This window comes from Salmo salar, chromosome ssa13 (genome assembly GCF_905237065.1).
Source record: "Salmo salar chromosome ssa13, Ssal_v3.1, whole genome shotgun sequence".
Lineage (NCBI taxonomy): Eukaryota > Metazoa > Chordata > Actinopteri > Salmoniformes > Salmonidae > Salmo > Salmo salar.
Window position 1 is genome coordinate 58,786,842 of NC_059454.1, and position 18,175 is coordinate 58,805,016.

Here is an 18,175-nt window from a genome sequence, read left to right on the forward strand (position 1 = left end):
GAGAAGACTCTCACCTTGAAAGTGGCAGAAGCTTGAATGCCCTCTCCAATCTAACATTTATGTTTGCTCAGCCAAGGCTTTGACGTATAGAATGGAGGAGGACAAACAACACAAAAAAGTAGAACAAAACCTCAGACTTCTTGTCCTTCAAAATCATGTGGGTAGTTACTTGTGAAGGATTGTTGAAGTACAGTACCAGTCAAAAGTTTGGACACACCTACTCATTCAAGGATTTTTCTTTATTTTTACTATTTTCTATATTGTAGAATAATAGTGAAGACATCAAAACTATGAAATAACACATATGGAATCATGTAGCAACCAAAAAAGTGTTAAACAAATCAAAATAGATTTTATATTTGAGATTCTTCAAAGTAGCCAACCTTTGCCTTGATGACAGCTTTGCACACTCTTGGCATTCTCTCAACCAGCTACATGAGGTAGTATTTCAATTAACATGGGTGCCTTGTTAAAAGTTAATTTGTGGAATTTATTTTCTTAATGCCTTTGAGCCAATCAGTTGTTACAAGGTAGTGGTGGTATACAGAAGATAGCCCTATTTGGCTAGTCAATATTATGGCATGAACAGCTTAAGAGCAAAGAAAAACGACAGTCCATCATTACTTTAAAACATGAAGGTCAGTCAATCCGGAAAATTTCAAGAACATTTCTTTATTTCAAAAAGTTCCTTCAAGTGCAGTCGCAAAACCCATCAAGCGCTATGATGAAACTGGCTCTCATGAGGACCACCAGAGGAAAGGAAGACCCAGAGTTAACTCTGCTGCGGAGGATAAGTTCATTACAGTTAACTGCACCTCAGATTGCAGCCCAAATAAATGCTTTACAGAGTTCAAGTAACAGACACATCTAAACATCAACTGTTCAGAGGAGACTGCATGAATCAAGCATTCATGGTCAAATTGCTGCAAAGAAACCACTACTAAAGGACACCAATACTAAGAAGAGACTTGCTTGGGCCAAGAAACATTAGCAATGCACATTAGATTGGTGGAGTCCAAATTTGAGATTTTTGGTTCCAACCGCCATGTCTTTGTGAGACGCAGAGTACGTGAATGGATGATCTCCGCATGTGTGGTTACCACCATGAAGCATGGAGGAGGAGGTGTGATGGTGTGGGGGTGCTTTGCTGGTGACACTCAGTGATTTATTTAGAATTCAAAAACACATTTAACCAGCATGGCTACCACAGCATTCTGCAGCGATAGCCATCCCATCAGGTTTGCGCTTAGAGGGACTATCATTTGTTTTTCAACAGGACAATGACCCCAAACACACCTCTAGGCTGTGTAAGGGCTATTTGACCAAGAAGGAGAGTGATGGAGTGCTGCATCAGATGACCTGGCCTTCACAATCACCTGACCCCAACCCAATTGAGATGGTTTGGGATGATTTGGACTGCAGAGTGAATGAAAAGCAGCCAACAAGTGCTCAGCATATGTGGGAACTCCTTCAAGACTGTTGGAAAAGCATTCCTTAAGAATCTGGTTGAGAGAATGCCAAGAGTGTGCAAAGCTGTCATCAAGGCTAATGGGTGGTTACTTTGAAAAATCTAAAATCTAAAATCTATTTTGATTTGTTTAACACTTTTTTGGTTGCTACGTGATGTCTTTTTTCATAGTTTTGATGTCTTCACTATTATTCTACAATGTAGAAAATAGTAAAAATAAAGAAAAACCCTTGAATGAGTAGGTGTATCTAAACTTTTGACTGGTACTGTAAGTACATTGTAAAGACATATTTAGCTCTTATCACTTTTGAGAAGCTAGCTGCTAAATGGAAACGTGCTGACCTGATGCCGGGTGCTAAGATAGCTGCTAAAAGGAAATGCGCTGACCTGAGACCGGGTGCTAAGCTAGCTGCTAAAATGAAAAGCGCTGAACTGAGACTGGGCGCTAAGCTAGCTGCTAAAAGGAACCGCTCTGACCTGAGATTGGGCGCTAAGCTAGCTGCTAAAAGGAAAAGCGCTGAACTGAGACTGGGCTCTAAGCTAGCTGCTAAAAGGAAAGGCACTGACCTGAGATTGGGCGCTAAGCTAGCTGCTTAAAGGAAACGTGCTGACCTGAGACCGGGCGCTAAGCTAGCTGCTAAATGGAAACTCGCTGACCTGAGACTGGGCACTAAACTAGTTTCTTCTGGATTGACTGGTGGAGGGACTGAGGGACTGACAAGAGTGGCTAAAGAAGATGCATAACTGCTATGCTTCCTATAGTCCAGTTTGGGATCCTGTCTATTAATGGCTCTAATCGCTGCTTATCTAATTTTCTTCCCATATTCTCCAATTTCCTCCCTATGATTCCCAGGCTGAGGTAATTGCTTCAGATTATATTTTTGTCTCGACCCCCTCAATTTGCTGTATAGTCAGATTGTAAACAATTATGTGAAATAGTTTACAGTACTGTATCACAGGGAAATCTTCTGCTAGCTTGCTCAAGTCGTTTAATGCCCCCGCCAAAAGTTTTTCCTTTTTCTGGCCTTTATTTTATTGGATTTATTGTCCAACACAGCAGCGTTCGTCAGATGGCTCCATTCTTCTCCTACGGGCCGCTGGACGTTTCTCGTTTCTGATTATTATCCTCCAAATAATAATTAAACGATTCCTTTTGATTCAGTCATAGACAGAGTGAGTCTCTGCCTGCTGCCCGGAATAATGGAGAGAGAGAGAGAGAGAGACTAGGCAGCCAACCCAGAGCCCGACTCAGCTGCACATCACTCACTCTGCCAAGACAAGCATGTATTTTTACTATTGATGATGAAGAAGTAGCCTACTCAGAGACAGACAGGGCCTTTATGGAAACTGGCTGGTCTGGGCATCATCCTGAGCTGTTGCTGTCAGTGAAACTGGATGGAGTGGAGACACTGATGGAAGGGATTTTATTGAAGTTGAATTTTCTGTCTCACTCCACATTCTGTGGCGAGCATCACAAGTCAGGAATTGCTTTATTGAATCGACAATGAAGAAGAACAAGGACTTGAAGTTAATGAAGTGCATGGACAAGAATGTTCATTGGCATCAGTGAAGTAGCGAAGTGTCTCATGTCTTTCGTTCAACATGCTTATTTTGTAATGGTCTCAATGCGTCAAATACAGTTCTCCACTATTTGTCCTTTATTTAACCAGGAAGGTTACCTGCATAGAGTAAACACGCCTATTAGTCTTATTGCCATACATGACCTGGAATTTCTCTCTAGTCAACAATCTGCTATACCTTGTGTATCAAACGACCCAGGGAGTGATCCACGACCCAGAATCCCCTTAATGCACACTGGGGCCTCTCTACATAACGTCACTGTTCACACAGTCTCTTGGTTTATTCAACATCACGTTATGTTACAGGACACTAGTATGCCCTTCTTCTGGCAGGTTGTCAGGTCAGTTAGTGGAAGGTCATAGTGCTGGGATGGTCTCGCTGAGGGGGAGGCAGCTCAGTGGACTGCAGGTGAAGCGCGTTAAGGCAGAAGTCAGTGGCGTGACCTTGATGCCTCATACGGTAGCTTGTACCTCCTCAGCGGGGGCTGCTGGGATGGGGCGTAATTTCTCCCCACGGTCGACAGAAGCTGAAGGAGCATTAGCCTCTGGCTGAAGGGAGCTGTCAGTCAACTGGGGGGCCGGAATCAATGTAACACCGTCACATTGGGGGGACTCATCCAGGTCTTTTCTGCAGAGGCAGGCTTAAGTCAGCTACTTCTGAGATGGCCTCAGTTCTCTCTCTCTCTCTAAGTGTGTGTGTGTGTGTGTGTGTGTGTGTGTGTGTGTGTGTGTGTGTGTGTGTGTGTGTGTGTGTGTGTGTGTGTGCTTTTTGTAGGCTATCTGATTGTGAAAGTTGTTCCAGTATTTCTATCAGCATTGTGTTGACTTTGTCAATTAAATTGAGCTGAACTATAAGCTATTCATTAGACGTCTTGTTATTGATTCAAGGTGTGTTTGTTCTGTCGAAATATCTGGACGTACAGTGCCTTCAGAAAATATTCATACCCCTTGACTTATTCCACGTTTTGTTGTTATAGCCTGCATTCAAAATGTATTCAATTGTTTGTTTTTTCTCACCCATCTACGTACAATACCTCGTAATGACAAAGTGAAAACCTGTTTCTAGATTTTATAGAAAATGTAATACAGAAATGTCTATTTTACATAAGTATTCACACCCCCAGGTCAATTCTTTGTGGAAGCACCTTTGGCAGCAATTACAGCTGTGAGTCTTTCTGGGTAAGTTTCTAAGAGCTTTTCTCACCAGGATTGTGCAAAATATTCCCATTACTCTTTTCAAAATTCTTTAAACTCTGTCAAATTGGTTGTTGATCGTTGCTATACAACCATTTTCAGGTCTTGCCATAGATTTTCAAGTAGATTTAAGTTCAATCTGTAACTCGGCCACTCAGAAACATCCACTTTCTTCTTGGTAAGCAACTCCTGCTGAAAGGTGAAGTCATCTCCCAGTGTCTGGTGGAAAGCAGACTGAACCAGGTTTTCATCTAGGAATTTGCCTGTGCTTAGCCCCGTTCTGTTTCTTTTTTATCCTGAAAAACTCCCCAGTCCTTAACGATTACAAGCATACCCATAACATGATGCAGCCACCACTATGCTTGAAAATATGGAGAGTGGTACTCACTAATGTGTTGTATTGGATTTGCCTCAAACATAACGGCCGTATTAAGGACAAAAAGTAAATTGCTTTGCCTCAACTTTTGTTGTATTACTTTAGTGCCTTGTTGCAAACAGGATGCCTTCTTTTCATTCTATCAATTAGGTTAGTATTGTGGAGTAACTACAATGTTGTTGATTCATCCTCAGTTTTCTCCTATCACAGCCATTAATTCAACTCTGTAACTGTTTTAAGGTCCCCATTGGCATCATTGTGAAATCCCTGAAATTCATCATGCTCAAAGGGATATTCATTGTCTCCTTTTTTTTTTACCCTTTTACTGTACCAGTAGGGGACCTTCTTTGTGAAGCATTGGAAAACCTCCCTGGTTTTTGTGGTTGAATCTGTTTGAAATTCATTGCTCAACTGAGGGACCTTACAGATAATTATATGTCTGTGGTACAGAGATGAGGTAGTTATTAAAAAAGAATGTTAAACAATATTATTGCACAGAGGGAGTCCATGCAACTTATAATGTGACTTGTTAAGCACATTTATTCTCTTGAACGTATTTAGGCTTGCAATATCAATTTGTTCAAAACAATTATGAAAAACATAATTCCACTTACACATTATGGGGTATTGTGTTCAGGCCAGTGACAAACAATCTCAATTTAATTGATTTAAAATTCAGGCTGTAACACAATAAAATATGGAAAAAGTCAAGGGGTGTGAATATTTTTTCAGGGAAAAACATCAATTAGAAACCTTTGGTCCAAAGTCAATTACTTTTCTCTGCACGGGATTCCACCTCTCGAATAGCTTACTGTGAGATATTCTGGTTCTAAATTGGCCTGAAGGGTGTTTTGAAACTGCATGTGAGGTAGAACAAACTGACTTGGGTGGGAGAGTCCATGCCAAGAAAACTAATCAGAATCCCAGGCTTGTTGAAAATAATGAACAGGTGGCAGTGTATGCCACTCTCACAACCTGCTGGGGATGCTAAATGACTCTTTCTCTCTCTCTTGCTCTCTACATACGTTTGCACTAAGTTTGCATCGTATGTGGCTCATTAGGACACTATAGTCTTAGTTCTACAGTAAGCTGTGGTGATTGCTTATTGCAATTTATCGAGGCCAAGATGGCAGATGACCATTGCAGCTAAGTATTCATACATATTCAAAGACACCTGAGTTCTGTAGCATGCATGGTGTGAGAGTAGGGACAGAATTGCTGAAGGCAGATGTGGTAGATTGAGATGCAGCCCATCTTTAGCTTTAACTGACAGTATTTGATGGGGATTTTTTTCATTATGTTACTTAGATTGACGCACAGGTGCGTCAATTGACTCTAGTTTTTTTTTAAGGTATCTGTGACCAACAGATGCATGCAGTACCTGTATTCCGAGTCATGTGCAATCCATAGATTAGGGCCTAATGAATTTATTTCAATTGACACATTTCCTTATATGAACTGTAACTCATGTTTCATTTATATTTTTGTTCAGTGTAGGAATAAAGTGACTAGGCAACATGATAGATAATAAACAGTAGCAGCAGCATACAGTATGTGATGAGTTAAAAAAAAGGATCAATTCAGATAGTCCGGGTAGCTTTTTGGTTAACTATTTAACCAACTTTTTAGCAGTCTTATGGCTTCGAGGTTTAGTAAATAGTTTTACTATGACTTCGGCAGTATTTGGACTGTACGAACCAAGACTTGGAACATTTTAAAGGCCCACTTGTTTTGGCATCGGAGATACATTTTTGCCATTGTCAAGCTTCTGCATTCTCAAAATGTTGTCATTGGGCATAGAGTTTTTCTGTTGTTGCAGCTTTAAAGCAGGGGCGTAAATCCCGGGGGGGACGGGGGGGGACACGACCCCCCCATCCTGGGAAAAATATGATTTGTCCCCCCCAATATATCACTGTAAACATAACTATGTAATTTAAATAATATTAATAATATGCAATGAAAGCAATTGTGCTGATTATAGACACTTAATAGCGCGTTTTTAAGTTTCAAAAGATTGCGACCCCCCCCACCCTTTGCCTCACAATGGTTTGATCCACTGCCAGTTCCTTAGTTGGCAAGGTAACAGAGGGGTCGTATCTACTGTCTGAAAGGCACTCAATGCACGTAACTGACGGGAGGTTAATCCAGTCAATCGCGCCAATGCAATGTTTTGTTTTATGTTGGCAGGGTTCACACACACACTAGCTGAATAATGCAGAGCTAGCGTGCAAATACTAACTACTAAGCTAGCTAGTACCTATTCCATTTATGTAGCATCGTCAAAGATGGAATCTTTGCTATCATCAATTTATTCCAAGATCAGCATGCAGATGATGTAAATTAGTGCTTCAAAGTCCCTGTGATAAGGTTAGCGATAAACTGAAGTCCAAACTGAACAGAACTACACTCTCTTCTACCATTGTCTTAAATATATTTAATGGTCTCCTTGCAAAAGCTAAATTGTCGCAAGGGAACTTTTATTTATTTATTTTATTTCACCTTTATTTAACCCGGGTAGCAAAGATTATAGCAATCACCACTGAAACGAAATTGGTGCTCGCTAGCTTTGCAAATTCAGCTATTGTTGGAAGCCAGCCAATATGAAACAAACTATTAAAATTACAAAAGGTTGCAGCATATGTTGTGTAAATGGTGAACTCATACAGCTGTCAACTCTTGTCACTGCAATCCGTTTCACATTTGCTAGCTACCTTTTAGATCGAAGCCCAAATAGAATGATAGAAGATAAGATGATAGAAGCCCATCTCCTACTGTAAATAACCTACACACTGTGTGTGTGTGTGTGTAGCCAGCCAGCCAGCCAGGTAGAAAAATGGCAGAAAAATTAAAAAGACGGACATCAGAGTATTTTTCAGTACACCAAAACGCAAAGTAAGAACCCTAGTAGCCTAATATCTCAAAGACTAGTTGATAAAATGTTCATAAGAAAGAAATGAAATTCTAATGGAAATGTTTCACAATGATGTCATTAGGCAGAGCAGGCAACAGATGGCACACAGACAGCAGAGTTGGGGACAGATATGCAGGGACAGACTGGCAGAGACAGGGAGTCTCAGGTAAGTTTGTTGAGTCTTTGTTTGGCAACATTATGAAAGGTTCTAAAATTTTTTGACTTGTAAAATAGGAACATAATTGGAAAATGCCATGGATACCCCCACTCTCAACTTAAACTGGTGACTGAACTAAGATTTGTTAAAGGCAATGGTATTGCTGTTGTGATTAGTTGTGTAGTTTTGGGTACCGGTAGTTAGGGGTACGGCAAACACCTTATTTCTTGCGTTCCTCAATATACATTTACCATATTACAATGTAGGCTATGTGTTACAGCACTACTTTTGGTGTCCCCCTCAGGAATTGCTCTTGAGAAAATTTCATGTAATTGTCCCCTCCAAAGTTGATATCAGATTTTCGCCCCTGCTTTAAAGCTATTATCCTTCAATTTGACCATTTTGTGCCATGAGGCCGAGAGTTTAAAGCTTAAATTGCAGTGCATTTCTGTAAAAAAATTATCATTTTTTGGGGAATGCAATTGTATTGAATTGAACAATGTGTAATTGGTAGCATTACAGTGGATACCAATATCCCTGTGAGCCTCCCAGGCCCATGTTGCCCAGAGTTAAGAACATAAATGATAGATTATTACATTTGGTGTTTCTCAAAATGCATACTACCATGCTCTGAGCACACATATTGGAGCACAGGAGGCTCAGCGTCTAAGTCCAAATCCAAGTATGCAAAACGGAGCACGGAGGGCACTTCTCGAATGCGTACTCCGTTTGTAAATATTACAAAGCATGCATCGATGCAAGCTTCAATGGAAAGTATGCAAAGAAATATGACGCAACCAATTAAGAGCAATGCAAAAGTTCTTGAAATCAATGGCTGCCATTATTTGAGCTGAAGCGAGAGTTAATACACTCCAACTTCGGAATGAAATGTTGCCTATACATCTCATATGTTGCTTGATTAAAATATTTTATCTTGATACGTTAATAAATACATGCTGTGTTAGTTTTGGCATGTTTACCTGCCTACGTACCCTAGATTGCAAGCCCATAATATGTCAATAGGACTAAATGACTAGTTATTACTGTTAGCTAGCCAGATAGCCACGAAGAATTGACATCTATCGTGCAAAAAAATCGTTTTAGTTCACTTTGCCTGTTAAACTGTCTGGTTATTACGATTAACATATAGATGATAGTTATGAAGTTAAACAGTTGCTTTGTGTATATCTTGTTTCATCTATTGTTGCAATTGTCCTGGCTGGAAGAAGGTTCAGTGAATGGGTAAATCCATAGGTCAATAGGGCTAACTAGCTAGCTAGCTACCCACGAAGAATTGGTAGTTACCCATGAACATTGTACATCTACTGTACCTTGCATAACATTCGTATAAGGCCATTTTTGCCTGTTTAACTAGCTAGATTATTACGATTCACATATCTAGCTGATAATTATGAAATAAAACATTTGCTTTGTGTATATTTTGTTTCGTCTATTGTTGCCATTGTCCTGGCTGGAAGAAGGTTCAGTGAATGGGAGGTGAAGCATGAGGTTGTCACATGGGTCGAAAGGGACAGACCAAGGCGCAGCGTGTTGAGTGCTCATCTTCTTTATTTAACGTATAAAGTGAACACTTAAACAAAAATTAACAAAATGACACACGACAGTTCCGTAAGGTAACATTGACTATACGAAAAAACAACCACCCACAAACCCAAAGGAAAAAACAGGCTGCCTAAGTATGGCTTCCAATCAGAGACAACGAAAGACACCTGCCTCTGATTGGAAACCATACTCGGCCACACATAGAAAATGAACATAGAAAATGAAAACTAGAACAAATCCCCATGAAACAAACCAACCCCAAAACACACAAAAACAACACGCCCTGACCATACTACAATGACAAATGACCCCTTTTACTGGTCAGGACGTGACAGAGGTAATATAGTAGGGGGAGTGCTTCTCAAATTGAATGTCTTATGCATTTTCAACACTCTCATCCTCACAAGAACGTACTCAAAAGAACATTGTCAGTGAATACACTCGGAAAATGAGAGTGTGGAGCACGGTTGTATGCATATTGAGAAACACCCATTGTATTGTATTACACCCTCTAAACTTATTTCCCCCACCGCCGCATAAGATTCTATAATGGTTAGGTTTCACCAACTTCCCACTTTAGTAGAGTGCTGTGGGAGCAAGAATAATAAACCATCAGTGAAACATAAGAATCAGATTTTCTACTAGATTAAGCTTTCTCCAGTAGGCTACGGACTCTTCGTGCGCTATCGATTCCCTGTAGGAACTGCTATCCCTTGTACTCCAGGCCACTACAGCTAAACCAACACAGCTTCATGAATATTCCGACTGGCGCTAGGAGGGGAAGATGGCTGGATCATGCCACTACATTACAGGAAAATAAAAAACACTACTTTTCTCCCCCCTAACTGCCCACAATGTAAAGGAAAATAAACAGCTCTCCTGCAGGAAACAAGGCAATTCATGTCCCCCTCCTTGGGTAAGTGCTAGTGACAGCTCCCAGACGCTCTCACCTCGGCAGACTCCGCTGAGCCAGGAGTATTTTCCCAACATCAGAAGGAGCTCTGTAGAGAGATAGAGAGCACTGCCCTGCAGAGCACAGCACTACTGAGATGCTTAGATTATTTTAGATCTGACTGGCAAGCCCTTCTAAACACATCTAACTCACCAGAAAAGGTTTTAGTCCTCAGAATGTGTGGCAATCACTTCTTTGGTTCCATTTTAAACTAGGTTTCCATCCAATTGGTGACAGATTTTCATGAGAATATTCTAGAATCTGCATAAAGAAAATATGCATGTGTTTCCACCAGTGGTGTTTCCACCAAATGGGCTTGTTGCGATAAAAATCATTGTGTGACGACATAGTGCACACAAAATGTACTTTTTCGCTTAAGTTTTCATGTACTGAATACAAATGTAAAGTTCAATGTGTTTCCAACGCATTTTCAACTCTACCGATAGTTTTGTCACAAAATCTGTTGCGTTAAATAGAAAATGTGCCTACTCTGGTCTTGGCATGTTCGCTCTAGCTAAGTAGCCAACAGCTCGCAGATACAGTGCGTGTAGGCTGTGCGGGTAGGATAGTCTACATGATGAGATTATTATGGATGAGCAGAATATTTTTATGTCCAATGGCAGTCAAGCATCAATGATCATGTCACCAGAAAAATACCCTCGATATTTATTGGAAAGGAGCATCAAGATCACTGTGCCCTTTCACCACCTTCAGAAGTTCATCATCATTTATTTGATCTGTAGCCTAATAAACTGCATGCTTTCCCGAGTCATAGTGGGAGGACCACACACCATATAATCGCATTACTCCAAGTTTACTTCAATATGATGGTTATTATATCATATTTGTCCATAGAGGCTTTTCCAGTTTCCACCGCCATTTCTCACATAATTAATTAGTTACAGACGCACAAGTATCATATCCATAAGACACGCTAACCTCTCATCATTATTAAGTTTATTCAGTATTATTCATAGTCATGGTAGCATCCACATTCATGTAGAAGTGTTTAGAAACATATTATATTCTTATTTACAATAAAAATTACTCAAATGACACAATACATTATTTACCATTAATTTCTATTTTGCACAAATAATCTGGAACACAAACAGCAAATGGATCCAACAAACTTGTAAAGTCACAAGCTTGATGTAGTAATTGCATGCTATGAATATGGGACCAAATACTTAACTTTTTACTGCTTTAACATTTTACTGCAGTAGGCTAATTTAGGCTGGAACAGTGATATTCTTGGTAGTCTTTAACAAATCTACTCTGAAACGAAAGTATATACTGTATCTCACACACGTGGTTATGGGCTTAAAAAAAGAAGACACCTGTACCATGTCAGATATATACTGAACAAAAATATAAATGCAACATGTAAAGTGTTGGTCCCATGTTTCATGTGCTGAAATAAAAGATCTGATTAATTTTCCATATGCACAAATATATTATTTATTTCAAATATTGTGCACAAATTTGTTTACGTCCCTGTTAGAGAGTGTTTCTCCTTTGACAAGATAATCCATTCACCTGACAGGTGTGGCAAGCTGATTAAACATTAGGATCATTACACAGGTGCACCTTGTGCTGGGGACAATAAAAGACCTCTCTAAAATGTGCAGTTTTTCCACAGAGCTGTTGCCAAATAATTGAATGTTCATTTCTCTACCATAAGCCACCCCCCAACACAATTGTTGATAATTTGGCAGTACGTCCAAATGGCCTCACAACCACAGACCACGTGTAACCAACCAAAATGTGGGTTCGTCTGAGACCAAACTGAGGAGTGTTTCTGTCTGTAATAAAGCCCTTTTGTGGCAAAAACTCATTCTGATTGGCTGGGCCTGGCTCCTCAGTAGGGGGGGGGGGCTGTTTCCCAAGTGGGTGTGCCTATGCCCTCCCAGGCCCACCCATGTCTGCGCCCCTGCCCAGTCATGTGAAATCCATAGATTAGGGCCGATTGAATTTATTTCAATTGACTGATTTCCTTATATGAATTATAACTCCGTAAAATCGTTGAAATTGTGGTATGTTGCATTTATATTTTAGTTTAGATTTTTATTTTTTATTTTTTATTTTTTTTATTTGAAATGCATTCAATTTTGAGTTTGCATCCCAATATTACACTTTATATATATTAAAGAAGACTGAAATAAAACATAACAGTTTGACATAGAAACACCGGAATTTTGTCGTAAAAAAATGTATTATCTTTATTAATGATGAAATGATGACATATTAATAACATTCCACCCACGAGTCTAAAGAGGGCACTTTTGGTCATTGACTGCAGGAAAGGGCTACTACACTTATAACTTCATTTGTAAACAGTTCAATTTCTGACAGTCTGCACTTTAACTTCATAGTCATTGTACAATTTCAAATCCGAAGTGCTGGAGTACAGAGCCAAAACAACAACAACGATTAATTTGAAACATTAAAACAAAGACATCCATGTGATTATTCTGCCACATGGCTTTGTTTCTTTTTCATCGAAGCAGGACAGGGGCATTCTCAGACTTTTGTCCTACACTTTAAACTAGTCCACTCTTGCCTACAGTCACCCATGAGAAGACTGTCAGTAAGAGTATAGAGTACAGTATGTGATGTTAATCTGATAGCTACATGTGTTTGATCTCAGCTGCTTTGACTTCCCTCAGTGGCTCTGTCAAATTATCCCCCAGCTCCCCAACATGTCAGACTGTCTCTTCAGAGGTACTTTAACATCTCACAACTGATTTCTTGACGTTTTCAAGGGGAAATCTACAGGTCAAGCAATAACAAAGCGGACACCCCACAACTGTTTCGGTAAACAGCTGAGTAATGGGGCAAGACAAATGTAACCACACTCAAATTTATAGACAGAGCTATGGTGCAAGGACTGACTATCCATGATATCAAAATTATAGTTTAAATCATGTTTTGAGGCAATACAGGGTTTGTTTACAATTACATTGTTTACAAACAAAGGAGTAAAACAAGCGTATATGTTGGGTTCTCATGGAGTGTGACAGTTGAACTAAGCTCATGAGGCATAAGTTATATTCTTCAAGAATCAATGGCTGTATATCATGCATTTTAGCAATTGCAGATTGCCGCTTTAAAGACTGCAGAGCTGCAGAGGCTCCCAGGAGTGAGTTCCTCTCCTCCCTAACTTTGGCTTTTCAATCTCCTTCAGCCCTTCTCGTGACGGAACACTGGGAAACTTTGGTGACATCATGACACCATCATCTGTGGGCCTAAGTTATCATCCTCTGTCTGTCTGTGTGATTTATGGGGCGCAGGATGCTCCTGGCCATTCAGGAGCATCATACACTGGTTAGTGGGCAGCGCCATCTCTTCTCCACTTGTTTATAAAAAAATACTGTATGTTTATCAGAACAGGCGGCCATTAATCTGCTCTGTTGTGCAGATGTCCCTCATACTATTTGCCGAATTTACAACCCTGCGTTCCCCACGACACACTGAGGCTTCGCAGGTTCATCACAGAGCCTTTTTAAAATCTATGCATCTTAGAGGAGAAATACCCTATAGCAATGAACCTTTTAGGAGAAATACCCTATAGCAATGAACCTTTTAGGAGAAATACCCTATAGCAATGAACCTTTTAGGAGAAATACCCTATAGCAGTGAACCTTTTAGGAGAAATACCCTATAGCAGTGAACCTTTTAGGAGAAATACCCTATAGCAGTGAACCTTTTAGGAGAAATACCCTATAGCAGTGAACCTTTTAGGAGAAATACCCTATAGCAGTGAACCTTAAGGCATTGTCCCCTGAGGGAATGATGTTAGACAGCCACTCTGCAGCTCTGTGACATCTATTCAGTAGGTAGCGTTCACTCTCGGTGTTATGCTTTCACAGTGTTGCACTTACAGTGAGATCTAACCAAACACCAGTTAAGCTCTATTCTGCAATGACTTTAACAGACCAGACCAACAGACCAAGCCATTCTACCTGAGCTTCTGAGAGGACGAAGTGGTGAGTTTTCTCTGAAGGAAGCAAGCCCCCCTCCATCCTACACTTAGGGTTGGCAAGCCCCCCTCTATCCTACACTCTCTGGCCCTGAAGTCATTGACATGATGTCCTCCTACTGCAGCAAGCCCCCCTCCATCCTACACTCTCTGGCCCTGAAGTCATTGACATGATGTCCTCCTACTGCAGCAAGCCCCCCTCCATCCTACACTCTCTGGCCCTGAAGTCATTGACATGATGTCCTCCTACTGCAGCAAGCCCCCCTCCATCCTACACTCTCTGGCCCTGAAGTCATTGACATGATGTCCTCCTACTGCAGCAAGCCCCCCTCCATCCTACACTCTCTGGCCCTGAAGTCATTGACATGATGTCCTCCTACTGCAGCAAGACCCCCTCCATCCTACACTCTCTGGCCCTGAAGTCATTGACATGATGTCCTCCTACTGCAGCAAGCCCCCCTCCATCCTACACTCTGTGGCCCTGATTTTATTGACATGATGTCCTCCTACTGTAGCAAGCCCCCCCTCCATCCTACACTCTCTGGCCCTGAAGTCATTGACATGATGTCCTCCTACTGCAGCAAGCCCCCCTCCATCCTACACTCTCTGGCCCTGAAGTCATTGACATGATGTCCACCTACTGCAGCAAGCCCCCCTCCATCCTACACTCTCTGGCCCTGAAGTCATTGACATGATGTCCTCCTACTGCAGCAAGCCCCCCTCCATCCTACACTCTGTGGCCCTGATTGTATTGACATGATGTCCTCCTACTGTAGCAAGACCCCCTCCATCCTACACTCTCTGGCCCTGAAGTCATTGACATGATGTCCTCCTACTGCAGCAAGCCCCCCTCCATCCTACACTCTCTGGCCCTGAAGTCATTGACATGATGTCATCCTACTGCAGCAAGCCCCCCTCCATCCTACACTCTCTGGCCCTGAAGTCATTGACATGATGTCCTCCTACTGCAGCAAGCCCCCTCCATCCTACACTCTGTGGCCCTGATTTTATTGACATGATGTCCTCCTACTGTAGCAAGCCCCCCTCCATCCTACACTCTCTGGCCCTGAAGTCATTGACATGATGTCCTCCTACTGCAGCAAGCCCCCCTCCATCCTACACTCTCTGGCCCTGAAGTCATTGACATGATGTCCTCCTACTGCAGCAAGCCCCCCTCCATCCTACACTCTCTGGCCCTGAAGTCATTGACATGATGTCCTCCTACTGCAGCAAGCCCCCCTCCATCCTACACTCTGTGGCCCTGATTTTATTGACATGATGTCCTCCTACTGTAGCAAGCCCCCCTCCATCCTACACTCTCTGGCCCTGAAGTCATTGACATGATGTCCTCCTACTGCAGCAACCCCCCCTCCATCCTACACTCTCTGGCCCTGAAGTCATTGACATTATGTCCACCTACTGCAGCAAGCCCCCCTCCATCCTACACTCTCTGGCCCTGAAGTCATTGACATTATGTCCACCTACTGCAGCAAGCGCCCCCAAGAAACTTCTGTGGAACCTAACAGAATGTTCAGAATGAAAGTGTAAAGTTGCCTTTGATCTGTGTTGATTATCTTGGAGATTCACTCTAGGCTAGGCAAGCAAGGAAGGTCTTGAGTTAAATACTTTTCACACAAATTATTTTACAGTGCCATAGACTCATTATCCAGCCATTCAAAAGGAGAAAGTACAAATCACAGTGGGAATTCCGTCATGTAAAATCAATGGGGAGTAGTGGAACAGGCAAGGTCTGATGTGGCAGGCCTGCTGTGGCACTCCGCTGCTTGATTGCTAGATGGATGGAGCCCTTGATAGATGGATGAATGGATGGTTGGATGGATGTGCTCAGTCATACCACACCTGACATAAAGCTTTATCTTTCAATGGAACAGTTCTATCAGTGTATTGGAGGGGTGTTTCCATTACTAGCCACTAATGAATAGCCTTTTCTGGGAATTAATTTGGGCCTAGAATAACTAGCGACATCTCTGGCTTGGCTTAGTCATTGTGTGAGCTCGACAGCACCGTACGTGTCATAAGGGTCTATTCTGCTGGCTTTTGCATCATGTAGTCATGAAGATTGCAGCACTGTCTTTTAGCCTTGATAATGTAACCCTCCACTTTCATCACATGCCTCACACTAAATTTGTTCACATGTTCGATATTGGCAAACCAAGGTAATTGCTTTGAATAGATGTTGGTGTGTTGGTTTCTTCTATTTTGTGTTATTTAAAAAAAAAATGTTTACCTTCATTTAACTAGGCAAGTCAGTTAAGAACAAATTCTTATTTTCAATGAAAGCCTAGGAACAGTGGGTTAACTGCCTTGTTCAGGGGCAGAATGACAGATTTTTACCTTGTCAGCTCAGGGATTCGATCTTTCAACCTTTCAGTTATAAGTCCAACACTCTAACCACTAGGCTACCTGCCGCCCCGAGGCAAGTTGCATAAGAGTCACATTACAGCAATTTGGTTTCTGACTCCCAATACAATATAATAATATAAAACCTTGTAAGCTGTTAGGATTTGTAAGAAATGTAAGAAATATGGGACTTCATAGGCTGATATTCTTCTTCTTCTTCCTTCTTTTCTCTTCCTCTTCTTCTCCCTCCTCCTCCTCTTCCTTCTCCATCTCCACAACCCCGTCCTCCACATCTTCCTCCTCCACCTCTTCTTTCACCTCTTCATCCTCCTCCTCCTCCACATCTTCCTCTTCCGCCTCCTCTTCCTCCACCTCTTCTTTCACACCCTCCTCCTCCCTCCTCCTCTTCCACGTCTCCTGTAGGTACTCGTTCCAGGATGAGGAGGACATGTTCATGGTAGTGGATCTGTTGCTGGGAGGAGACCTGCGCTACCACCTCCAGCAGAACGTTCACTTCTCAGAGAGCACTGTCAAGCTGTACGTCTGTGAGATCGCCCTGGCGCTTGGCTACCTCCGCAGCAAACGCATCATCCACAGGTGAGTGGGAGAGACACCTTCATCATCATCATCCGCATCCACATCGTCATCGTCATCCACAGAGAAGTTCTTTTTTACAACCAAATCTCTATGTAAATGGCATGTTATAGAAGGGTCCAGACACTTTTTATGAGAGTTCACTTTTTAAAGAAGCCCAAACAGCAAATCACTTCCTCATCCTCATTGTGTAGTACGAGGGCCCCGAAAAAAACATGAACAAAGGCTCCAAAAACACCCATATACGATATTTTAGAAACGGCAAGCTCTCAGTATAGTGATGCAGGTCTTCAGATGTTGTACACATGAAATTGTGTTCTTCCGAACTTTATCCACATTGTTACGTTCCCTTTTGCTCAACACGAGACGTTTCCCCTATCCAGCTGTAAGATTCTCTGTGTAGCCCACTGCTACAGATAACTGCTGTCATAGCGCATGTGGGATCAAATTATATAGAAAGGGTAAATCAGAGCTAATGAAACAGGATTTTATTGAGCTGATCAACACCCTGAAAAGCTCTGGCCCCGTGCCGTCGCTGGGTCGCGGCTGCGAAAAGTTCAGCAGGCTCATAGCACTTCATATCTGGTTTAAAGACAGCTGCCAATCATAACTTTTATTGACTATTCCGACACTTTTTGTAAACAAAGATGCTCTAAAGAGATGATGGACTCCACCCAAGCCATCTAGGATCCTGGACCCTCTCGTCACATTTCAAGGCTGCGTTAAGATATTTACTCAGAGACAGTCCAAGCATCGCTCAGGTAATACCTCCCATCCTTTCTAAGCATTATTGTCGTACTGTTGTCTATACTGCCAAGGGTCAGTTGTAATATTGTACTCATTCAATTGAACTCCACTCTTAGATCTGCTATTGTTAGCTCAAAAGAGAAGCCCACTGTGGTCTGCTCACCTAGTGTTATTAGTTTAAATGTTCAATGTAAGACTAGACCAAATGGGGGAGTTCTATGCAATCTTATAGCCATATCAACTATATCAATATCAACCATCAGAAAGGGCCTGCAACTGCCTATTGAACG

At 41.7% G+C, this 18,175-nt stretch overlaps 1 protein-coding gene across 1 annotated transcript in view; it reads left to right on the forward strand.

Moving 5' to 3' along the window:
* LOC106567512 (serine/threonine-protein kinase 32A) overlaps nucleotides 1–18,175 on the forward strand; it is a 73,677-nt gene that overhangs the window by 14,365 nt on the left and 41,137 nt on the right. Inside the window, exon 5 of the mRNA XM_014136828.2 lies at nucleotides 16,968–17,141. Coding sequence (XP_013992303.2) covers nucleotides 16,968–17,141 — 174 coding nt within the window. The remainder of the gene's footprint in view (nucleotides 1–16,967; nucleotides 17,142–18,175) is intronic.